The 19,517-nt window shown below is 34.9% G+C and overlaps 1 protein-coding gene across 1 annotated transcript in view; it reads right to left on the bottom strand.

Moving 5' to 3' along the window:
- Positions 1 to 517: 517 nt before the first annotated feature.
- pr (6-pyruvoyl tetrahydrobiopterin synthase purple) overlaps positions 518 to 19,517 on the bottom strand; it is a 98,870-nt gene continuing 79,870 nt past the window's right edge. Inside the window, exons 2-3 of the mRNA XM_072532111.1 lie at positions 1,031 to 1,110; positions 518 to 971 (exon numbers count right to left, since the gene is read on the bottom strand). Coding sequence (XP_072388212.1) covers positions 694 to 971; positions 1,031 to 1,110 — 358 coding nt within the window. The 3' untranslated portion in view covers positions 518 to 693. The remainder of the gene's footprint in view (positions 972 to 1,030; positions 1,111 to 19,517) is intronic.

Genomic DNA, 19,517 nt, shown 5'->3' with positions numbered 1-19,517 from the left:
ATTATTAATAATAAATTATAATTTTTCTAACAGCCAGTTTGCTACTTTCCATTGTTTTATTGATATAAGAACATACCTGGGATTTCTAAATTGATATATTACCTACTTTCTCTTATTTTGCTAAGGACATACCTAAAATTCCAGCAAAACCGATGATCACCTGTCACCAGCTTACCATAACAAATTTTTAAACTATGTTCAAACATTTAATAATAATCCTTGTATCGGCATCATTTAGTTTACCATGTACCGTTGACCTGAAGATGCATATCAAATTATAGTATGCGAAACCGGTCGTTGGTGGTAGAATAAATTGATTGTAAGTTCCTATTTCTTTTACTAAATAATTTGTACACTTTAAACAAATAAACAGTACAAATAAATCAAACCAAGAAAAGTGTAACGTATACCACAGGAAACAATTCCTTTGTAAAAATTGTTATTACTGTGTGTTCATCTTAAAGTCATATTTTTCAAATATTTTATATATTTTAAATATTTAGAAATACACTAAAAGTTATAAAATGAATCCTTTATTGTTTGAGGAATAAATAAAATGACATGTTTGTTTTAGTTTCGTATCTACAATACCCAATTTACACAAGCCAAGTATATATTTAACAAATACTTTAATTACTTTACATAATATAGTTTTGCAATGACTTGTTTTAATTTTTAATATTAGTTAAATTTTTAATCTCCATAATAAGTAACAATATTATTTTCTGTCTCATATACTTCTATTTTGTGTAATAATTCTGGACTTGACATAATTCGTTTCAAAGATTCCCATATAAAAACACTGACATTCTCAGTTGTACTTGGTTTATCTGCAAAAAAAATGACATCTAAATCAAGATTTTTATGGTCCATTGGTTTTGTTATAGCTTCTTCCATGTACTTTTTTAGATCTGCCATATTCATTACCATACCAGTTTCATTATCTATTTCTCCACATACAGTCACTTTTACTAAATATGAATAATACATAAATTAGATACCAAATATAAATAAAATATATGATGCTTACCTACATAGTTGTGGCCATGTCCATTAGGATTGTTACATTTGCCATAAATTTCTAAATTTTTTTTGTCAGCCAGATGTATACTGCAATGTAAAAGAACATCTACATAAATTTAAACAAGTTAATCTTGACATATCTATCAAATATTGATTTTGTACAATAACCAGAAAAAACTAGCTCTATGTAATATGTAAAAATAAAATAGAAAATACAAAAATACCAATAAAAAATACCAAATAACTCAATATATAGTCATTATAAATACATAGGGTTCGGCAGATACACTGCCAATTAGAAATATATCGGGAACTAAAGCTAACTAAATCATGAAAATTAAAATGAAGGGGTTTTGAAGAGTGACCTATTTAATGAAAATATTTTTATCTATTTGCTACTTCCGATTATACCGGAAGTTTCTTATAAAATTTTTTTTTAATGGATACCCTGTATATTTTTTACTTTTAGAAATATTCACATTATTCTGAACATTCTTTGTTAATACTTCCCTATACTTATGGTGAACCGTTTTTTAGTTATAATGGTTTTTATATCAAAATTACACTTTTCTACCTTGCATATAAAGTTCAATATCCTCTAATGTAATTTGAATAAAAGAATAATGTAATTTAAATTCCTTATAAACTTATTAACCAGATACAGCATTAATGTTTACAGTGTAAAGTTGCCTTTTTAATTATACAGGGTGCTGTCAAAATTGGCATAAAACCGGCATCCTAAATTTTCGTCTATTTCTTTTTTTTTTCAAATGGACCCTGTATGTGATTCATTATTTTAGAAAAATATGTTTTTCACTATCGATCTGCATTAGTATTTCCTATACCTATCTCTTGTAGTTTTCAAATTAATTAAGTTTATATATTTTTGTCACAAACAATTTTTTTTGTAGACTACCTATGTTGTGTTAATTTACAACTTTCATTATTGTAAGTTAAACATTTAACAACTAAAAAAATACTAACAAAGAAAATAGGCACTAGCTTATTAATGTAATATGTAATAATAAGTAGTTTAAATTTAATTAGTAATAAATGTTCAAAATGTTACCTATAACATCCAATCATTTATGAACTCTTTTATCAGATTTTCATTAGTAGCTCTTGTAGCGTTTTATATTATATATCTATATAATAGTATAAATTCTGTTTTAAGTTTTGTATTCAGTTGTTTCAAAATATAGTTGTTTTTGTCTCTGTTATTTTGTCAGGTAGAAAATTATTCCGGTTAAAACTAGGAATCTAGGACGATAAAATAATCAATAAAATGCCTGTTATTTATCTTGTAGTAAAGACGTATTAGCGCTGGGAGTGTTTTTGTCTTTATTTACATTCAAAATTCCCCATTTCGTACATGTTATTTCTAACTATAATATTTCAATATTTTTTGTCGTTGAACAACTATTTGTTTACATTCAAGCCCCCAAATATTCCGGTTAAAAATAGATTCTTAGGAAAAAATATTGCAAGTCAGGTATTCAATTTTTCTAAAACGTAATAAAGCTAGGAATATTTCAAGGTTTTTACGAACGATTGTCGAGGGTATTATGTTTGTTTTAAGTTTGTAGGCACAACTGGTTCCGGAGACGTGAGTAGATAGGGATAGACTTAAGCCCACTTTTTGTCCCCAGATCTAGGAAAAAACTGTTCCGGTCTTATGGAGAATAGGGCAAATTTCCCCAGCCCCGTATCTCAAATTTCTCCAGATTCCGACCACAAACTCCGCAGTTTAATCAAAGTATTATTTATTAAATAAATAAAAAATTCTACCAGGTGTAGGACTCGAACCTGCGACCCATACGTTCATGACTAGACGCCCAGACTACTAGGCCAATCGGTCATTTTAATTAGGTAGGCGTCAATAGGTATAAAAAAAAAGTATTTATCAAAGATGGTCATGACGAAGCAATCCGTGTACAAGCCGCAGAGACGTCCAAACGGCTCAGCGTACAACAACATGCAAGGTATCGATGGAAAGGGGAGGTGGTAACGAATATGTTAAGATAAAAACAAAATGTAAAGACGTTGCCAAAACGGCACTAAGCTTGTAACGTCCAAACGGCTCAGCGTACAACAACGTGCAAGGTATCGATGGAAAGGGGAGGTGGTAACGAATATGTTAAGATAAAAACAAAATGCAAAGACATTGCCAAAACGGCACTAAGCTTGTAACGTCCAAACCGCTCACCGTACAACAACGTGCAAGGTATCGATAGAAAGGAGAGGTTGTAACGAATATGTTATGATAAAAACAAAACGCAAAGACATTGCTAAAACGGCACTAAGCTTGTAACGTCTAAATGGCTCAACGTGTAAGGTATCGATGAAAAGGGGAGGGGTAACAAATATGTTAAGATGAAAATAAAACGCAAAGACATTGCCAAAACGGCACTAAGCTTGTAACGTCTAAACGGCTCAACGTATAATAATGTGTAAGGTATCGATGAAAAGGGGAGGGGGTAACGAACATGTTAAGATAAAAATCAATCGCAAAAACATTACCAAAACGGCACTAAGGCTGTAACGTCTAAACAGTTCAACGTACAAGGTATCGATGGAAAGGAGAGGTGGTAACGAATATGTTAAGATAAAAATCAACCGCAAAGACATTACCAAAACGGCACTAAGGTTGTAACGTCCAAACGGCTCAACGTAAAACAATGTGTAAGATATCGATGAAAAGGGGAGGGGGTAATGAATATGTTAAGATAAAAATAAAACGTAGACATTGCCAAAACGGCACTAAGCTTGAAACGTCCAAACGGCTCAACGTACAACAATGTGTAAGCTATCGATGAAAAGGGGAGGAGGTAACGAACATGTTAAGATAAAAATCAACCGCAAAGACATTACCAAAACGGCACGAAGTTTGTAACGTCCAAACGGCTCAACGTACAGCAATGTGTAAGGTATCGATGAAAAGGGGAGGGGCAATGAATATGTTCCGATAAAAATAAAACGTAAAGACATTGCCAAAACGGCACTAAGCTTGTAACGTCCAAACGGCTCAGCGTACAACAACGTGCAAGGTATCGATGGAAAGGAGAGGTTGTAACGAACATGTTAAGATACAAATTTAACGCAAAGAAATTGTCAAAACGGCACTAAGCATGTAACGTCTAAACGGTTCAACGTACAACAACGTGCAAGGTATCGATGGAAAGGAGAGGTGGTAACGAATATGTTATGATAAAAACAAAACGCAAAGACATTGCCAAAACGGCACTAAGCTTGTAACGTCTAAATGGCTTAACGTGTAAGGTATCGATGAAAAGGGGAGGAGGTAACGAACATGTTAAGATAAAAATCAACCGCAAAGACATTACCAAAACGGCACTAAAATTGTTACGTCCAAACGGCTCAACGTATAACAATGTGTAAGTTATCGATGAAAAGGGGAGGGGGTAACGAATATGTTAAGATAAAAATCAACCGCAAAGACATTACCAAAACGGCACTAAGGTTGTAACGTCCAAACGGCTCAACGTAAAACAATGTGTAAGATATCGATGAAAAGGGGAGGGGGTAATGAATATGTTAAGATAAAAATAAAACGTAGACATTGCCAAAACGGCACTAAGCTTGAAACGTCCAAACGGCTCAACGTACAACAATGTGTAAGCTATCGATGAAAAGGGGAGGAGGTAACGAACATGTTAAGATAAAAATCAACCGCAAAGACATTACCAAAACGGCACGAAGTTTGTAACGTCCAAACGGCTCAACGTACAGCAATGTGTAAGGTATCGATGGAAAGGAGAGGTTGTAACGAACATGTTAAGATAAAAATAAAACGTAAAGACATTGTCAAAACGGCACTAAGCTTGAAACGTCTAAACAGGTCAACGTACAACAATGTGTAAGGTATCGTTGGAAAGGGGAGTTGGGAACGAATATGTTAAGACAAAAAGTAAACGCAAAGACAATGCCAAAACGGCATTACGTCATCTCTCCGTTGTTATGGGTCAGATCGTGACGTGCGAGGTATCGATGAAAAGAGGTAACCAATACGTTAACACAAAAACAAACGCAAAAGACATTGCCAAAAAGGCACTAAGATGTAACGTCCAAACGGCTCAACGTACAACAACGTGCAAGGTATCGGTGGAAAGGAAAGGTTGTAACGAATATGTTAAGATAAAAATAAAGCGCAAAGGCATTGCCAAAACGGCACTAAGCTTGTAACGTTCAAACGAATCAACGTACAACAATGTGCAAGGTATCAATGGAAAGAGGAAGTGGTAATGAATATGCTAAGATAAGAAGCAAACGTAAAAATATTGCCAAAAGGTTACTAAGCTTGAAGCGTCTAAACAACTCAACATACACCAACATGCAAGGTATAGATGGTAAGGAGAAGTGGTAATGAATGTGTTAAAATAAAAAAAAAAACGCAAAGACAATGCCAAAACGGCACTAAGCTTAAAACGTCTAAACAACTCAACGTACATAAACGTGCAAGGTATCGATGAAAAGTGGCGGTGAGAACGAATATGTTAAGATAAAAATCAAACGTAAAGACATTGCCAAAGGACACTAAGTTTGTAACATCCAAACAACTCAACGTACGACAACGTGCAAGGTATCGATGGAAAGGGGAGGTGGTAATGATTATGTTAAGATAAAAATCAAACGAAAAGACATTGCTAAAAGGACACTAAGCTTACAACGTCTAAACAACTCAACGTACCACAACGTGCAAGATATTGATGGAAATGGTAGGTGGTTATGAATGTGTTAAAATAAAAATCGCAAAGACAATGCCAAAACTGCATTAAGCTTGAAACGTCCAAACGGCTCAACGTGCAAGGTATTGATGGATAAGGGAGGTTGTAACGAATATGTTAAGATAAAAATAAAGCGCAAAGACATTACCAAAAGGACACTAAGCTTGAAACGGCTAAACAACTTAACGTACGACAACGTGCAAGGTATCGATGGAAAGGGGAGGTGAGAACGAATATGTTAAGATAAAAAGCAAACGCAAAGACAATCCAAAACGGTACTAAGCTTGAAACGTCTGAACAACTCGACGTACGACAACGTGGAAGGTATCGATAGAAAGGGGAGGTGGTAATAAATATGTTAAGGTAAAAATCAAACGTCAAGACATTGTCAAAAAGACACTAAGCTTAAAACATCTAAACAACTTAAAGTACAACAACATGCAAAGTTTCGATGGAAAGGGGAGGTGGTAATGAATACGTTAACACAAAAAACAAAGATGACGGTATTGTCAAAAGGACACTAAGCTTTTAAGTCTAAACGGCTCAACGTAAGGTATCGATAGAAAGGGGGTGGTCACGAACATACTAAAACAAAACACAAATGCATAAACATTGCCAAAACGGCACTACAGCAAATCTCTGTTGTTATTAATCAGATTACTACGTGTAACACGTTAACTGAAAGAGGAGCGATATTTAATACGTAAACACAAAAAACAAAAGACAAAGACATTGTCAAAGCGGCACTATATCGGATCTTTGTTGCTACTAATCGGATATAGAAAATAATGATCGAAGCAGTCTACATACAAACATTAAAAAACATCGAAAATCATGAGAGGCAACACGTAATAAAAATACTTTAAAAAAACATCAAAAATCATGAAAGGCAACACGCAAAAAGTAATAAACACATACAGCCAAGAAAATAATATTCACAAGCAGTACACATCAAAGAAAATACGGTTAAAATACATACTCAATTATGCAAACGAGACATGAACCTGTAAATTAACAAAAAAGAATTGTAAAAACTTAGCGAGTACATACCCAGACAGGCGTAATTTTTGAAAAAAAAAAAAAACGAGAGACAACCGAACAAAAATTTGTGAAATATGCTCAAATACAACAAAACTAGGTTAAATACTGTCAAAATAAATCTCTAGGGGGTAACAGAGACACGCAGAGGGTAACAGAGACCATCTACCCTAATACATTTACCATCTTAAGACACACTTTGACCTTTGGCTGTGTTAATGGCGTATGCGTGAAATAATCAATTACGGTGGGGAAGCTGTACTGGTAGATAAATTTAACGACTTCGTTAGGACTCTTTTAGTCTAGTGATACAGTTTTGAGAGTTCAGTTCTTTATTCTTAAGCATTCAGTTAAAATATGCCTATTTTGTCAAAAAGCGCCTATCTGGCTCTTTTGAGTGTCAACGGCATTAATGCTCTTTCGTCAGAGGATATGGCAAAGGATTACGAAGAGTTACCAAGAGAATGGTATCATTTAATCTTAAAAGAGAGTGACTTTGCTCTTCTAGTATATGCTCCTAACGTAAAATGGTAATCTATTTGTCGATGTCATTTAGTAGCAGATTGTTGTACGTTGAGCCATTTGGACTTTACAAGCTTAGTACCGTTTTTTCAATATCTTTGCGTTTTATTTTTATGTTAACATATTCGTTACCACCTCCCCTTTCCATCGATACCTTGCACGTTGTTGTGTGTTGAGCCGTTTGGACGTTTCAAGCTTAGTGTCGTTTTGGCATTGTCCTTGCGTTTGCTTGTCACAGACCCTATCGATCACTATTGATTTTGTTGATCGATAATATCGGTCTTTTGGTCTTTCAGTGGTTCTATTACACATATTTTTTGTGTTTTGTCAAAGCAGTCGATTCAGTTGATTTTTTTTGCCAATAAAAATAACATATTATTGGATCTATCAAACGACAGGCCTTATTGGCTGTTTGGTACTATTTTAGGGGTACAATCTAGCGGACAACAATTATATGCATATTTCGGTAATTGTTATTTCCTAATTTCATTCAAAACTACAGATGATAAATTTAATTGTTTTTGTGTAGTACATTACTAGTTATCGTTTTCTTACAGTCTCGTGGTTAGATCGAAAACCGCAATTCCTAAAAGAATATTGTCATAATCATCATCATCATCGTTTGGCTCTACAACTCTATGTGAGTCTTTGCCGCGTTTACTATTTCCCTCCATTGTTGTCGGTCCTGAGTAGCTGTTTCCCATTGCTGTATTCCCATTTTGCGTAGATCACTGGCTACTCCATCTTTTTCTTGGGCGACCAACTGACCTTCTGCCATCGGGCCTTTCCCAGAATGTGGCGTTCAGGAGTCTTTCGTCACTCGATCTTAGTACGTAGCCCACTCATCTTATTCGGTTTGCTTTAATGTAGCGTACTATATTTATCATCTCCATAAACTGTCTGGAGTTCATCATTGTGTCTTCTTCTCCATTCTCCTGTTGTTTCTTCTCTGCAAGGCCCATAGATAGTCTGCAGTATCTTTCTTTCCAGTGCCAGTAATTTTGTCGTTTCCCGCTGGTTCAGAGTCCATGTCTCGCTTCCATAAATTATTGTGGGACGAACTATTATTTTATACACTCTTATTTTTGCTTGTATTGAGACTATTTTTGATTTAGATTGAAAGAATATTGAGTGATCCATTATTTGTTCATAATCCCAGCCTAGAAAATTAGCCAAAATAGTAAACATGTTTATGTGTTTTTTCAAGTTATCGGTTTTTTGTTATCAATGCATGGGCTGGAAGCACTTGGTTGTACAGTTTTCAAATCAGTATGTAAGTGTTCAGTCATCAAAATTAAACGTCGTATCCTTCAGAAACTATATTGTTACACACCGCTAGTATTCTGTGATATTTAACGGTACAAACGGCGTGTGACACTACAGTGACAGAGTCTGTAGCATCTGCAACATACATCCACTGTTAGTGTGTCTTCTGTTTCTGTGTTATTTTCTGAGAACACTGGGGTCGATGTGTTCTGTACATAGACAATATCCAAGCTTCTGCAGCCGTAGTGTGAGTGTTTTCGCAAATAGTGTTTACTCAGACAAGTAATGATTATCATATATAGTTGCTTATTTTTACATAAAACGCATGCTGTATTCTGTTTTTCGTTATATATTTGCTTATTTCTTTTGCAGGTATTTATTTGTGACTGTATTTTAAATATTTTTATTTTATTTCAGCATTTTTTTTCACTTTAGATTTTGCTTCTTTTCCTTGCAGGTGTTTATTTTTGACAATAATTTACATGTAGTTTTTATTATTTTTTTAGCATATCACCCCTGTATATTTGTTTATTTCTTTGCAGTTCTTTATTTGCGACAGCAGTTTACATAAGTTTATTGTATTTGAGCATATTTTCACAGATTTTCGTTCGGTTGTCTCATTTTGTCCAAAGATTACGTCTAGCTCTACTCGACCATTTTGGCACTGCTTTAGCAGTATTTTGGTAGATACTTCTGTGTTTTCACTGTATTTCGACGACTTATGCACTAATTTCTTTTGCCATCGGATGGTGACTAGTAATTTTTGTTTATGCATAACACCTCTTGTCCCTTGTGATGTTTTTTATTGCTACGATTACATGATAAATGCTAGATTGCTTTTTCCATTTTTTTACATTTTGTGTGTATGTTTTTTGATGTTTTTAATGTATTTTTCACGGTATTTCGTCGACTTTATGCATTATTTCTTTTTACGGCTGCTAGGAATATGATTTTTAATGTTTTATTTTATTGTTATTGTGTTTATGCGGCTTGCCCTTTGCTTTTTTTTGTGAGACAGTATATTTGCCGTGAGGTTGTAACCCATCTTGTTTTACATATTAGCACCTCTTCTGTTTTAAGATATGTTTGTTCGTTATATAATATATTTTTTCGTTTATTTCTTCGAAGGTAATTATTTTTTAACTGTAGTTTACATAGTTTTATTGTATTTTAACATATTTCACAGAAGTTCCGTCTTTTTGTCTCGTTTTTCCAAAGATACATCTATCGGATATGTATTCAGGTAATTGTAAACGTTTTTTGATGTTCTTTGCTATTTGTCGCTAATTGTCTGTCTCATGTCTCGTTTTTAGCATAATTCAATATGTTTTATTGTATTAACTGTATTTTATTATCTTTCCGACGGATAGGTGTTTATTACTGTTTTGTATGTTTCCTCTTATAATTTTGATATTATTTAATGTATTTTCATTGCATGTCACCTGCTTTGATCATTATTTCCTATTAGTCGATTGGTGCTTATTACTTTTTGCGTGTCGCCTCTTATAAGTTTGATTTAAAAGTATTTTTCATTGCATGTCGACTGCTTTGATCATTAGTTCCTATCCATCGATAAGTGTTTTATTACTTCATTGTATGTCGATTTTATTTGAACATTATTTGCTAGCCGTCAGTACGTGTTTATTACTTTTTTTACTTGTTGTACACATTAGTACCTCTTCTGTTATGTTTTTTGTTATTTTTTTTTGCTTCTTCATTCTTTGTAGAGTGTTTTTTTTACTGTAATTTACATAGTTTATTATATTTTACCAGTGTTCACCCCATATTTTGTTCATTTTTCTTTGCAGGTATTTATTTTGACAGTATTTAACATAGTTTTGTTGTATTTGAGCATATTTCACACATTTTTGTTCGGTTGTCTCTCGTTTTTTTTTTCAAGGATTACGCCTGTCTCGCTACGTTTTTACAATTCTTTGTTGTTAATTTACAGGTTCATGTCTCGTTTGCATAATTGAGTATGTATTTTAACCGTATTTTCTTTGATGTGTACTGCTTGTGAATATTATTTTCTTGGCTGTATGTGTTTATTACTTTTTGCGTGTTGCCTTTCATGATTTTTGATGTTTTTTAAAGTATTTTTATTACGTGTTGCCTCTCATGATTTTCGATGTTTTTTAATGTTTGTATGTAGACTGCTTTGATCATTATTTTCTATATCCGATTAGTAGCAACAAAGATCCGATATAGTGCCGCTTTGACAATGTCTTTGTCTTTTGTTTTTTGTGTTTACGTATTAAATATCGCTCCTCTTTCAGTTAACGTGTTACACGTAGTAATCTGATTAATATCAACAGAGATTTGCTGTAGTGCCATTTTGGCAATGTTTATGCATTTGTGTTTTGTTTTAGCATGTTCGTGACCACCCCCTTTCTATCGATACCTTGCACCCTATTGTACCTTGAGCCGTTTAGACTTACAAGCTTAGTGTCCTTTTGACAATACCGTCATCTTTGCTTTTTGTGTTAACATATTCATTACCACCTCTCCTTTCTATCGATACCTTCCACGTTGTCGTACGTTGAGTTGTTTAGACGTTTCAAGCGTATTGCCGTTTTGGCATTGTTTTTGCGTTTGCTTTTTATCTTAACATATTTAATAACTCCTACCCTTTCCATCGTTACCTTGCACATTGTCGTACGTTGAGTTGTTTAGACATTTCAAACTTAGTGTACTTTTGTCAATGTCATTGCGTTTTATTTTTATCTTTACATATTCGTTTTCACCACCCCTTTCTATCGATATCCTGCACGTTGTTGTACGTTGAGCCGTTTGGACATTTGAAGCTTAGTCTCCTTTTTGGCAATGTCTTGACGTTTGATTTTTACCTTAACATATTCATTACCACCTCCCCTTTCTATCGATACCTTCCACGTTGTCGGACGTTGAGTTGTTCAGACGTTTCAAGCTTAGTACCGTTTTGGATTGTCTTTGCGTTTGCTTTTTATCTTAACATATTCGTTCTCACCTCCCCTTTCCATCGATACCTTGCACGTTGTACGTTAAGTTATTTAGCCGTTTCAAGCTTAGGTCCTTTTGGTAATGTCTTTGCGCTTTATTTTTATCTTAACATATTCGTTACAACCTCCCTTATCCATCAATACCTTGCACGTTGAGCCGTTTGGACGTTTCAAGCTTAATGCAGTTTTGGCATTGTCTTTGCGTTTTTTATTTTAACACATTCATAACCACCTACCCTTTCCATCAATATCTTGCACGTTGTCGTACGTTGAGTTGTTTAGACGTTTTAAGCTTAGTGTCCTTTTAGCAATGTCTTTTCGTTTGATTTTTATCTTAATATAATCATTACCACCTCCCCTTTCCATTGATACCTTGTACGTTGTCGTACGTTGAGTTGTTTGGACGTTACAAACTTAGTGTCTTTTGGCAATGTCTTTACGTTTGATTTTTATCTTAACATATTCGTTCTCACCGCCACTTTTCATCGATACCTTGTACGTTGTCGTACGTTAAGTTGTTTAGACGCTTTAAGCTTAGTGCCGTTTTGGCATTGTCTTTGCGTTTTTTTTATTTTAACACATTCATTACCACTTCTCCTTTCCATCGATACCTTGCATGCTGGTGTACGTTGAGTTGTTTAGACGCTTCAAGATTAGTAACCTTTTGGCAATATTTTTACGTTTGCTTTTTATCTTAGCATATTCATTACCACTTCCTCTTTCCATTGATACCTTGCACATTGTTGTACGTTAATTCGTTTGAACGTTACAAGCTTAGTGCCGTTTTGGCAATGCCTTTGCGCTTTATTTTTATCTTAACATATTCGTTACAACCTTTCCTTTCCACCGATACCTTGCACGTTGTTGTACGTTGAGCCGTTTGGACGTTACATCTTAGTGCCTTTTTGGCAATGTCTTTTGCGTTTGTTTTTGTGTTAACGTATTGGTTACCCCTTTTCATCGATACCTCGCACGTCACGATCCGACCCATAACAACGAAGAGATGACGTAATGCCGTTTTGGCATTGTCTTTGCGTTTACTTTTTGTCTTAACATATTCGTTCCCAACTCCCCTTTCCAACGATACCTTACACATTGTTGTACGTTGACCTATTTGGACGTTTCAAGCTTAGTGCCGTTTTAACAATGTCTTTGCGTTTTATTTTTATCTTAACATATTCGTTACAACCTTCTCTTTCCATCGATAACTTGCTTGTTGTACGTTGAGCCGTTTGGACGTTACAAGATTAGTGCCGTTTTGGTAATGTCTTTGCGGTTGATTTTTATCTTAACATGTTCGATACCACCTCTCCTTTCCATCGATACCTTGCACGTTGTTGTACGTTGAACCGATTAGACGTTACAGCCTTAGTGCCGTTTTGGTAATGTCTTTGCGATTGATTTTTATCTTAACATGTTCGTTACCCCCTCCCCTTTTCATCGATACCTTACACATTGTTATACGTTGAGCCATTTAGACGTTACAAGCTTAGTGCCGTTTTGGCAATGTCTTTGCGTTTTGTTTTTATCATAACATATTCGTTACCACCTCTCCTTTCCATCGATACCTTGCACGTTGTTGTACGTTGAACCGTTTAGACGTTACATGCTTAGTGCCGTTTTGACAATTTCTTTGCGTTTTATTTTTATCTTAACATGTTCGTTACAACCTCTCCTTTCCATCGATACCTTGCACGTTGTTGTACGGTGAGCGGTTTGGACGTTACAAGCTTAGTGCCGTTTTGGCAATGTCTTTCCATTTTGTTTTTATCTTAACATATTCGTTACCACCTCCCCTTTCAATCGATACCTTGCACGTTGTTGTACGCTGAGCCGTTTGGACGTTACAAGCTTAGTGCCGTTTTGGCAATGTCTTTGCATTTTGTTTTTATCTTAACATATTCGTTACCACCTCTCCTTTCCATCAATACCTTGCATGTTGTTGTACGCTGAGCCGTTTGGACGTCTCTGCGGCTTGTACACGGATTGCTTTGTCATGACCATCTTTAATAAAATACTTTTTTTATATACCTATTGACGCCTACCTAATTCAAATGACAGATTGGCCTAGTAGTCTGGGCGTCTAGTCATGGACGTATGGGTCGCGGGTTCGAGTCCTACACCTGGTAGAATTTTTTATTTATTTAATGAATAATACTTTGATTAAACTGCCGAGTTTGTGGTCGGAAGCTGGGGAAATTTGAGATACGGGGCTGGGGAAATTTGCCCTATTCTCCATAAGACCGGAACAGTTTTTCCCTAGATCTAGAGACAAAAAGTGGGCTTAAGTCTATCCCTATCTACGGACGTGAAGGGAAATTATTTGGCGTTGAATTTTGTAAAATGAACGCAGATAAAGAGTCAAGCAACAGATGTCAGAGTAGAAAGATGTTTGGGCGATTTTGAATCGGGAGTCGATTCAATTTTTTTGTGTTATGTCTTAAGACCGGTTAAGGTGATAATACTCTTTGCATAATGGCAGTTTAGAACAGGGTAATCATCATAAGATTTGTGCAGTACACCGGAACTGAAGAAAGTTTGGAAAATGATTATATAGGATGTCCCATCAGCTTTGTTGTCGTTTGCCTGCTTGATCCAACCCCATCTACATCAGATCTTCATTCCTGAGTTTTGGAAATGGTAACAATTAACATATTAATTTTTCCAAATTGAATAGACATTATTTTTGATAAACAATAATTGCTTTCATCAGGATTTGTAAAGAATTTGTAATATTTAATTTTTATAATTTGATTATTATATAGAAAAGATATTCCATATATAAGGTTAAATTTTAAGATATTTTCATAAACAAGGGTATCCTTAACTTTTAATAATCTAATTTGGCCATATTAATAAATAACCTAGGAACCATTTCGAAGATTTTTGTAGCAATCTCCTTTGTAAACAGATAAGCACGTAAGTTTTTGTTAATTTTGTTATTATGTTATTTAGTATGCTTCTTGTGCAATCTGTATTTTTGATAACTGTTTGTTTGAGACAAAAATAAACGTTTGATTTGTTTCTCCAACCATTTTGTTTATTTTAGTTTAGAAAAATCTCCTAACCTTTTTTGTGTGTTTACTTTTTAGGAAAGTAGAAACCTTCTTTCCTCCAGCAGGAAGTCTTCAATTTTGTCTGTCAATTTTATTCATTTTGTCCAGGAGATTTGTGTAAGTATCCCTTTATTTTTCATTTTTTGGTGGCTACCCCAATCCGAACCCTTGTCGTTCACTTATCCACGACCCCAGCTCTCCAACAACCCCCTGAGTGCCGTTCGCACAAGTAACGATTGTTTTGCTTGCCCTATCTTCGCCCCCATAGTTTCTGTCCCCAATTTTCTACCCCTATGTTCTTACCCCGAGGTAGGCAAAATATAATTTCGTTACAAAATAGCGCCCAACGTGGCTGGCATGTTTTAGAGTCTGATTCCTTTTCCCAAGCCACTTATATGAAACTTTTTCCTTTTGAATAGTGCCCCAAAGTGTCTCACAAACAGTAGAGTATTTGTATTATATATATTGTTTTGTACCAACATTATGTATTGCTGTTTTTTCCATGTAATATACCTGTAGTAACATATGTATTATTGTATACCAACATATATATTGTTTTTTATGTGTAATTGGTAAATAAAAGCAAATATTTGAGTTGAATATTTAAATATGAATTTAAAATAATGTTTTGAAAATGAAAAGAATTTTAAAAAGATATTGACAGTAACAAATATTAGTTATTGGCTGCATTTATTCTTAATTGATTTGACAGATTTTACAGAAAAATCGGTTTTTGTAATTTTGTTTGTTCGGTCATTTTGAGTAAATGTCTGTATTGTTGTGAGTGGCCTTTTTTTGTTTGAGCTGTGTAGTTGTGAAGTAGTGTTATGCATTTTGTCTTCTAATTAACCATCTTTGACGGTGTATTAAATGCCACAGGTTAGTTGAAGCTTGTGTACCAGAAGTAGTCATTGTGAGTCGTTGAGAAGGTTCGACTAAGTTTAGTCCCAATAGTAGACTGTTTGTTTGTTGTGTATCCTTTCTTATATCTGAATGACCACAGGTGTAATATTTGTGATTAGGAGATGCTGTTTAGTTTTCACTAGGAGCAGTCTCATTTAGTTTTCGGAACAAGAGTTGGTTTATTTTGGTGTTTATTTAGTGTAGCTCAATCAAAGGTCAAGTATTCAATATTATTAGTGTTTTGTCTTTCCTTGTATGTAAAGTTTATGTTGCTTGTTAGTGTCCAGGTTGTCCCATGTTGTTTAAAACCATTTTTTTAGTTCTTGTTAGTGGAAGTGTGAATTTTTAAGACACAGGTTAGAGACCTCATTTTTGTTTACCAACTGATTACTAAGTCAAGAGCAGAAGTTGCAGCAAACTGATTGAGTTTTGGATTTCAGTACGCAGATGTGCAAGTGAGACTTACTATCAGATGATAAATAGAAACGGTTGTTTCTTAAAATTGCCATATTTTCTACTAGTTGTTGAGTTTGATTTTAGTTATTTTGTGTGTTTGCTTTCATCAAATTTTTGAAAAATGAAGTCTACTCAGGTTAATCATTTGAAATCAGTTATCTTATGAGCTTTTCATAAGAGGTAAAAATGTCCCAAATAAGACAGTTGATTTATTAAACTGTTTATTCGGGCTGTTGGGCCGTTGTCTTCTGTTGAGATTTGTTCTCGACGTTTCGCCAACACTAGGGGTTGGCATCTTCGAGTGTTGGCGAAACGTCGAGAACAAATCTCAACAGAAGACAACGGCCCAACAGCCCGAATAAACAGTTTAATAAGTTAGACGATGGCCGTGAAAGCCTAACGCAATTTATCAAGACAGTTGATGATAAGAGAAAGATGTTAAGGGCTTTGTTGGCCAAGGAGGCCACTTCGTCTTCAAGTTTAGTCGATTTGGTTAATAATGTAGTAGATCCTGAGAAGGAGTTGTGTGAGATTAGATTAATTATGGAAGATTTATATAGTAGTGCTCAATCAATGAATGCACAATCAACTAAAGCTAATTTTGCTAGATTTGAGACAAGGTCTACACATTTAGATACCAGATTAGAAAATTTCCCTAAGAATGATGTTGAGGAAAATGTAAAAAAGTTTGTTAATGAGTGTAAAGATGATTTGTTGATGTCGAAGGGTGATGTTTTAGAAAAGGAAGAAATATCTGCTAAATTAGTAAAACCATCCACTAGTAGCCCAGTTTCAGTCCCTGTAGTTCCCAGTTGTACAGTCCCAGCCCCAATAATACAGGTTTTAACTCCTGTCATTATTTCTGATTTAAATATTAAGTTTAATGGTGAAAGTAAAGCCCTTCCCACATTTTTAGAGAAAGTTAGAGATTCTGCTAGGTCTAGGAATATTTCCGAAGACATCCTGTTTCGTTCAGCCATTGAACTATTTGAAGGTAATGCTGCTATTTGGTATATGAGTGTTAGAGATAAAATTAGTAGTTGGGATGAGTTGGTAGCCCTACTCAAATCTGTTTTTTTGCACCCAGATTATAATGATAATCTCTTTGATGAAATTAAAAGTAGAAAGCAAAAAAGGAATGAAGCCATAACCATTTATTCAGCAGTGATGGAAAACCTTTTTAAACGTTTGGAAACATACCCTAGTGAAGCCCAAAAGGTAAAAATAATGAGAAAAATATTTTAGTGGACTACATTCCACTGATAGCCCTACAAGATTTTGCTACAATAGAAATGTTAGTAGCTACTATAAAACGTTTGGAGCAGAATGTCCTGCCCTTCTTACAGACTACTAAAGGTCTTGCAGGTATTTCAATTGATGATTCAGAAAAGCCCAAAGAACAAGTTCATGTGATGGGTAACCAAAATAAGCAAGACAAAAGTGGAGTAGGTAACAGACAGGACAGAGAAAATAATTCTTCTAGGAGACCCAGTCCACCAGAGAATACTGAAGTAAGAAATCAGACCTTTTCATCCCCACCACCAATGATGCAATCTATCTCACCCTCACCCCCAATGATGCAATCTTTTTCATTCCCACCTCCATTAATGCAGTCTCCCCCTTATCAACCTCCCAGAAATCCGAAAAAGATTGTTTTAATTGTAATAGGCCAGGTCATATTTCCCGTGACTGTAGAAGCAAGCCAGTATTTTGTTGTCGTTGTGGTTATAAAGGTGTGACCATATCTTCTTGTCATAAGTGTTGTATTTCAAATAGATCTAAGACCAATAGACCTTACAGGCCATCGTTGAACCCAATTTTTGAAAAGAAAGATTTTGATAGTCGTCCTCGTGTTAATATTTCCATTTTTTCTAGAAACTTTGTAGTTCTTTTAGACCGTGGTTGCTCTACATCCGTTGTAGGTGCTGCTGGAGTTGAATTTCTAAATTCCCAAGAAATTAAATATAATCCCACATCTACTAAGCATGTCCGCTTAGCAGATGGTTCCAATAAATCAGTTGTTGGTACCCTTGATCTTCCAGTAGAGGCTGATGGTGTGTGTCATATGGTAAAATTTTTTGTTGTACCTTCTGTCCCTTACAGTTTCATTTTGGGAAATGATTTTATGCGTTATTAAACTCACTGTTATTAAACTTTGAGGATAGGACATGGCATTCTTCCCGAAGGAAAAATAAAATAGAGACAACCCAAGAGATTTGTTATTTAGAAGTTGATGTAGATAGAATAGACGCTTGGTTTGATAATTTGAGATCAAATATACTCCGATCCCCCCTTGATTTTCCACAGTGGAAGGTGGAGAATGATTTTGTTTATAAGTTTGTCCCAACCAAAAATTCTTTTAAGACTAATGATGTAGAGTGGAAAATTCTTGTGCCCAAACCACAAAGGTTTAAAGTTATGAAGTCTTGTCATGAGCCACCTACGTGTGCTCACTTTGGATTTTCCAAAACTTTGTCCCGTATTCAGGAAAGATATTATTGGCCCCAGATGCGTGTTGATGTGCTTAAGTTTGTCAGGTCATGTAAAGTGTGTGGTGCTCAGAAGATACCAAATTATGCTCCATTAGGTAAAATGGGTAAGCAGAGAGAGGCCAAGTTTCCTTGGCAAATAGTTGCAATAGATCTGATAGGTCCCTTTGTTCGTTCAAAGAAAGGTTATACGTGGTTATTAGTAGTTGCTGATTGGTTTAGTAAATATACGTTAGTCCAACCTTTGAGAAAGGCCACGGCTAAGAATATTGTTGAGTTTTTGGAAAATGATGTTTTCCTAATGTTTGGTGTTCCTCAATATGTGATTTGTGATAATACCTCAAATCTGAACAATCCTCTCTTAATTGAGCTCTGTAATAGGTATAACGTTCAGAAAGTATGGTTTAGCCCAGTGTATGCACCTCAGTGTAATTTTGTGGAGAGGAACAATAGAACCATTGGTACAGCAATACGTACGTATGTTAAAGACCACGTAGATTGGGATAAGAATTTAGCAAAGATCAGACAAGCTATTAACACAGCTAAGCATGAAGTGACTGGATATACTCCAGCTTTCCTTAATTATGGCCGTCATGTTCCTTTAAGTGGAAACTATTATGGTGTTGATCACAAGGATCAACAGAACCAAGATATTGAGATAATTCCAGGTGACCGTAACATGTATGCTTCAGAAGTCAAAGGTCTAGATAAAGTTTTTGAAAAGGTTAAGGCTAATCTTCGAAAAGGATATGAACGTAACGCTAGAAGTTACAACTTACGTAGAAGAGAAGTCCAATTTCAAGTGGGTGATAGAGTTTGGAAAAGAAATAAGGTTTTGTCTTGTGCTGTCAACAAGTTTATGTCCAAACTAGCACCGAAGTATATTGAAGCAACCATCAAGGAAAAATTGTCACCAGTGGTTTATCGTTTGTCAGATTTAAATGGTTCTGATCTTGGTAAGTGGCATGTTAAATATTTAAAGCCTTTTGTGTCAGATGAGGACAATATGTCATCCTTAAGTAATTAGTTCATCCTTTCCCA

The sequence above is a fragment of the Diabrotica undecimpunctata genome, chromosome 5 (assembly GCF_040954645.1).
Source record: "Diabrotica undecimpunctata isolate CICGRU chromosome 5, icDiaUnde3, whole genome shotgun sequence".
Taxonomy (NCBI): Eukaryota; Metazoa; Arthropoda; class Insecta; order Coleoptera; family Chrysomelidae; genus Diabrotica; species Diabrotica undecimpunctata.
Note: the sequence above shows the minus strand (reverse complement) of the source record. Positions and strands in the feature narration are given on the sequence as shown.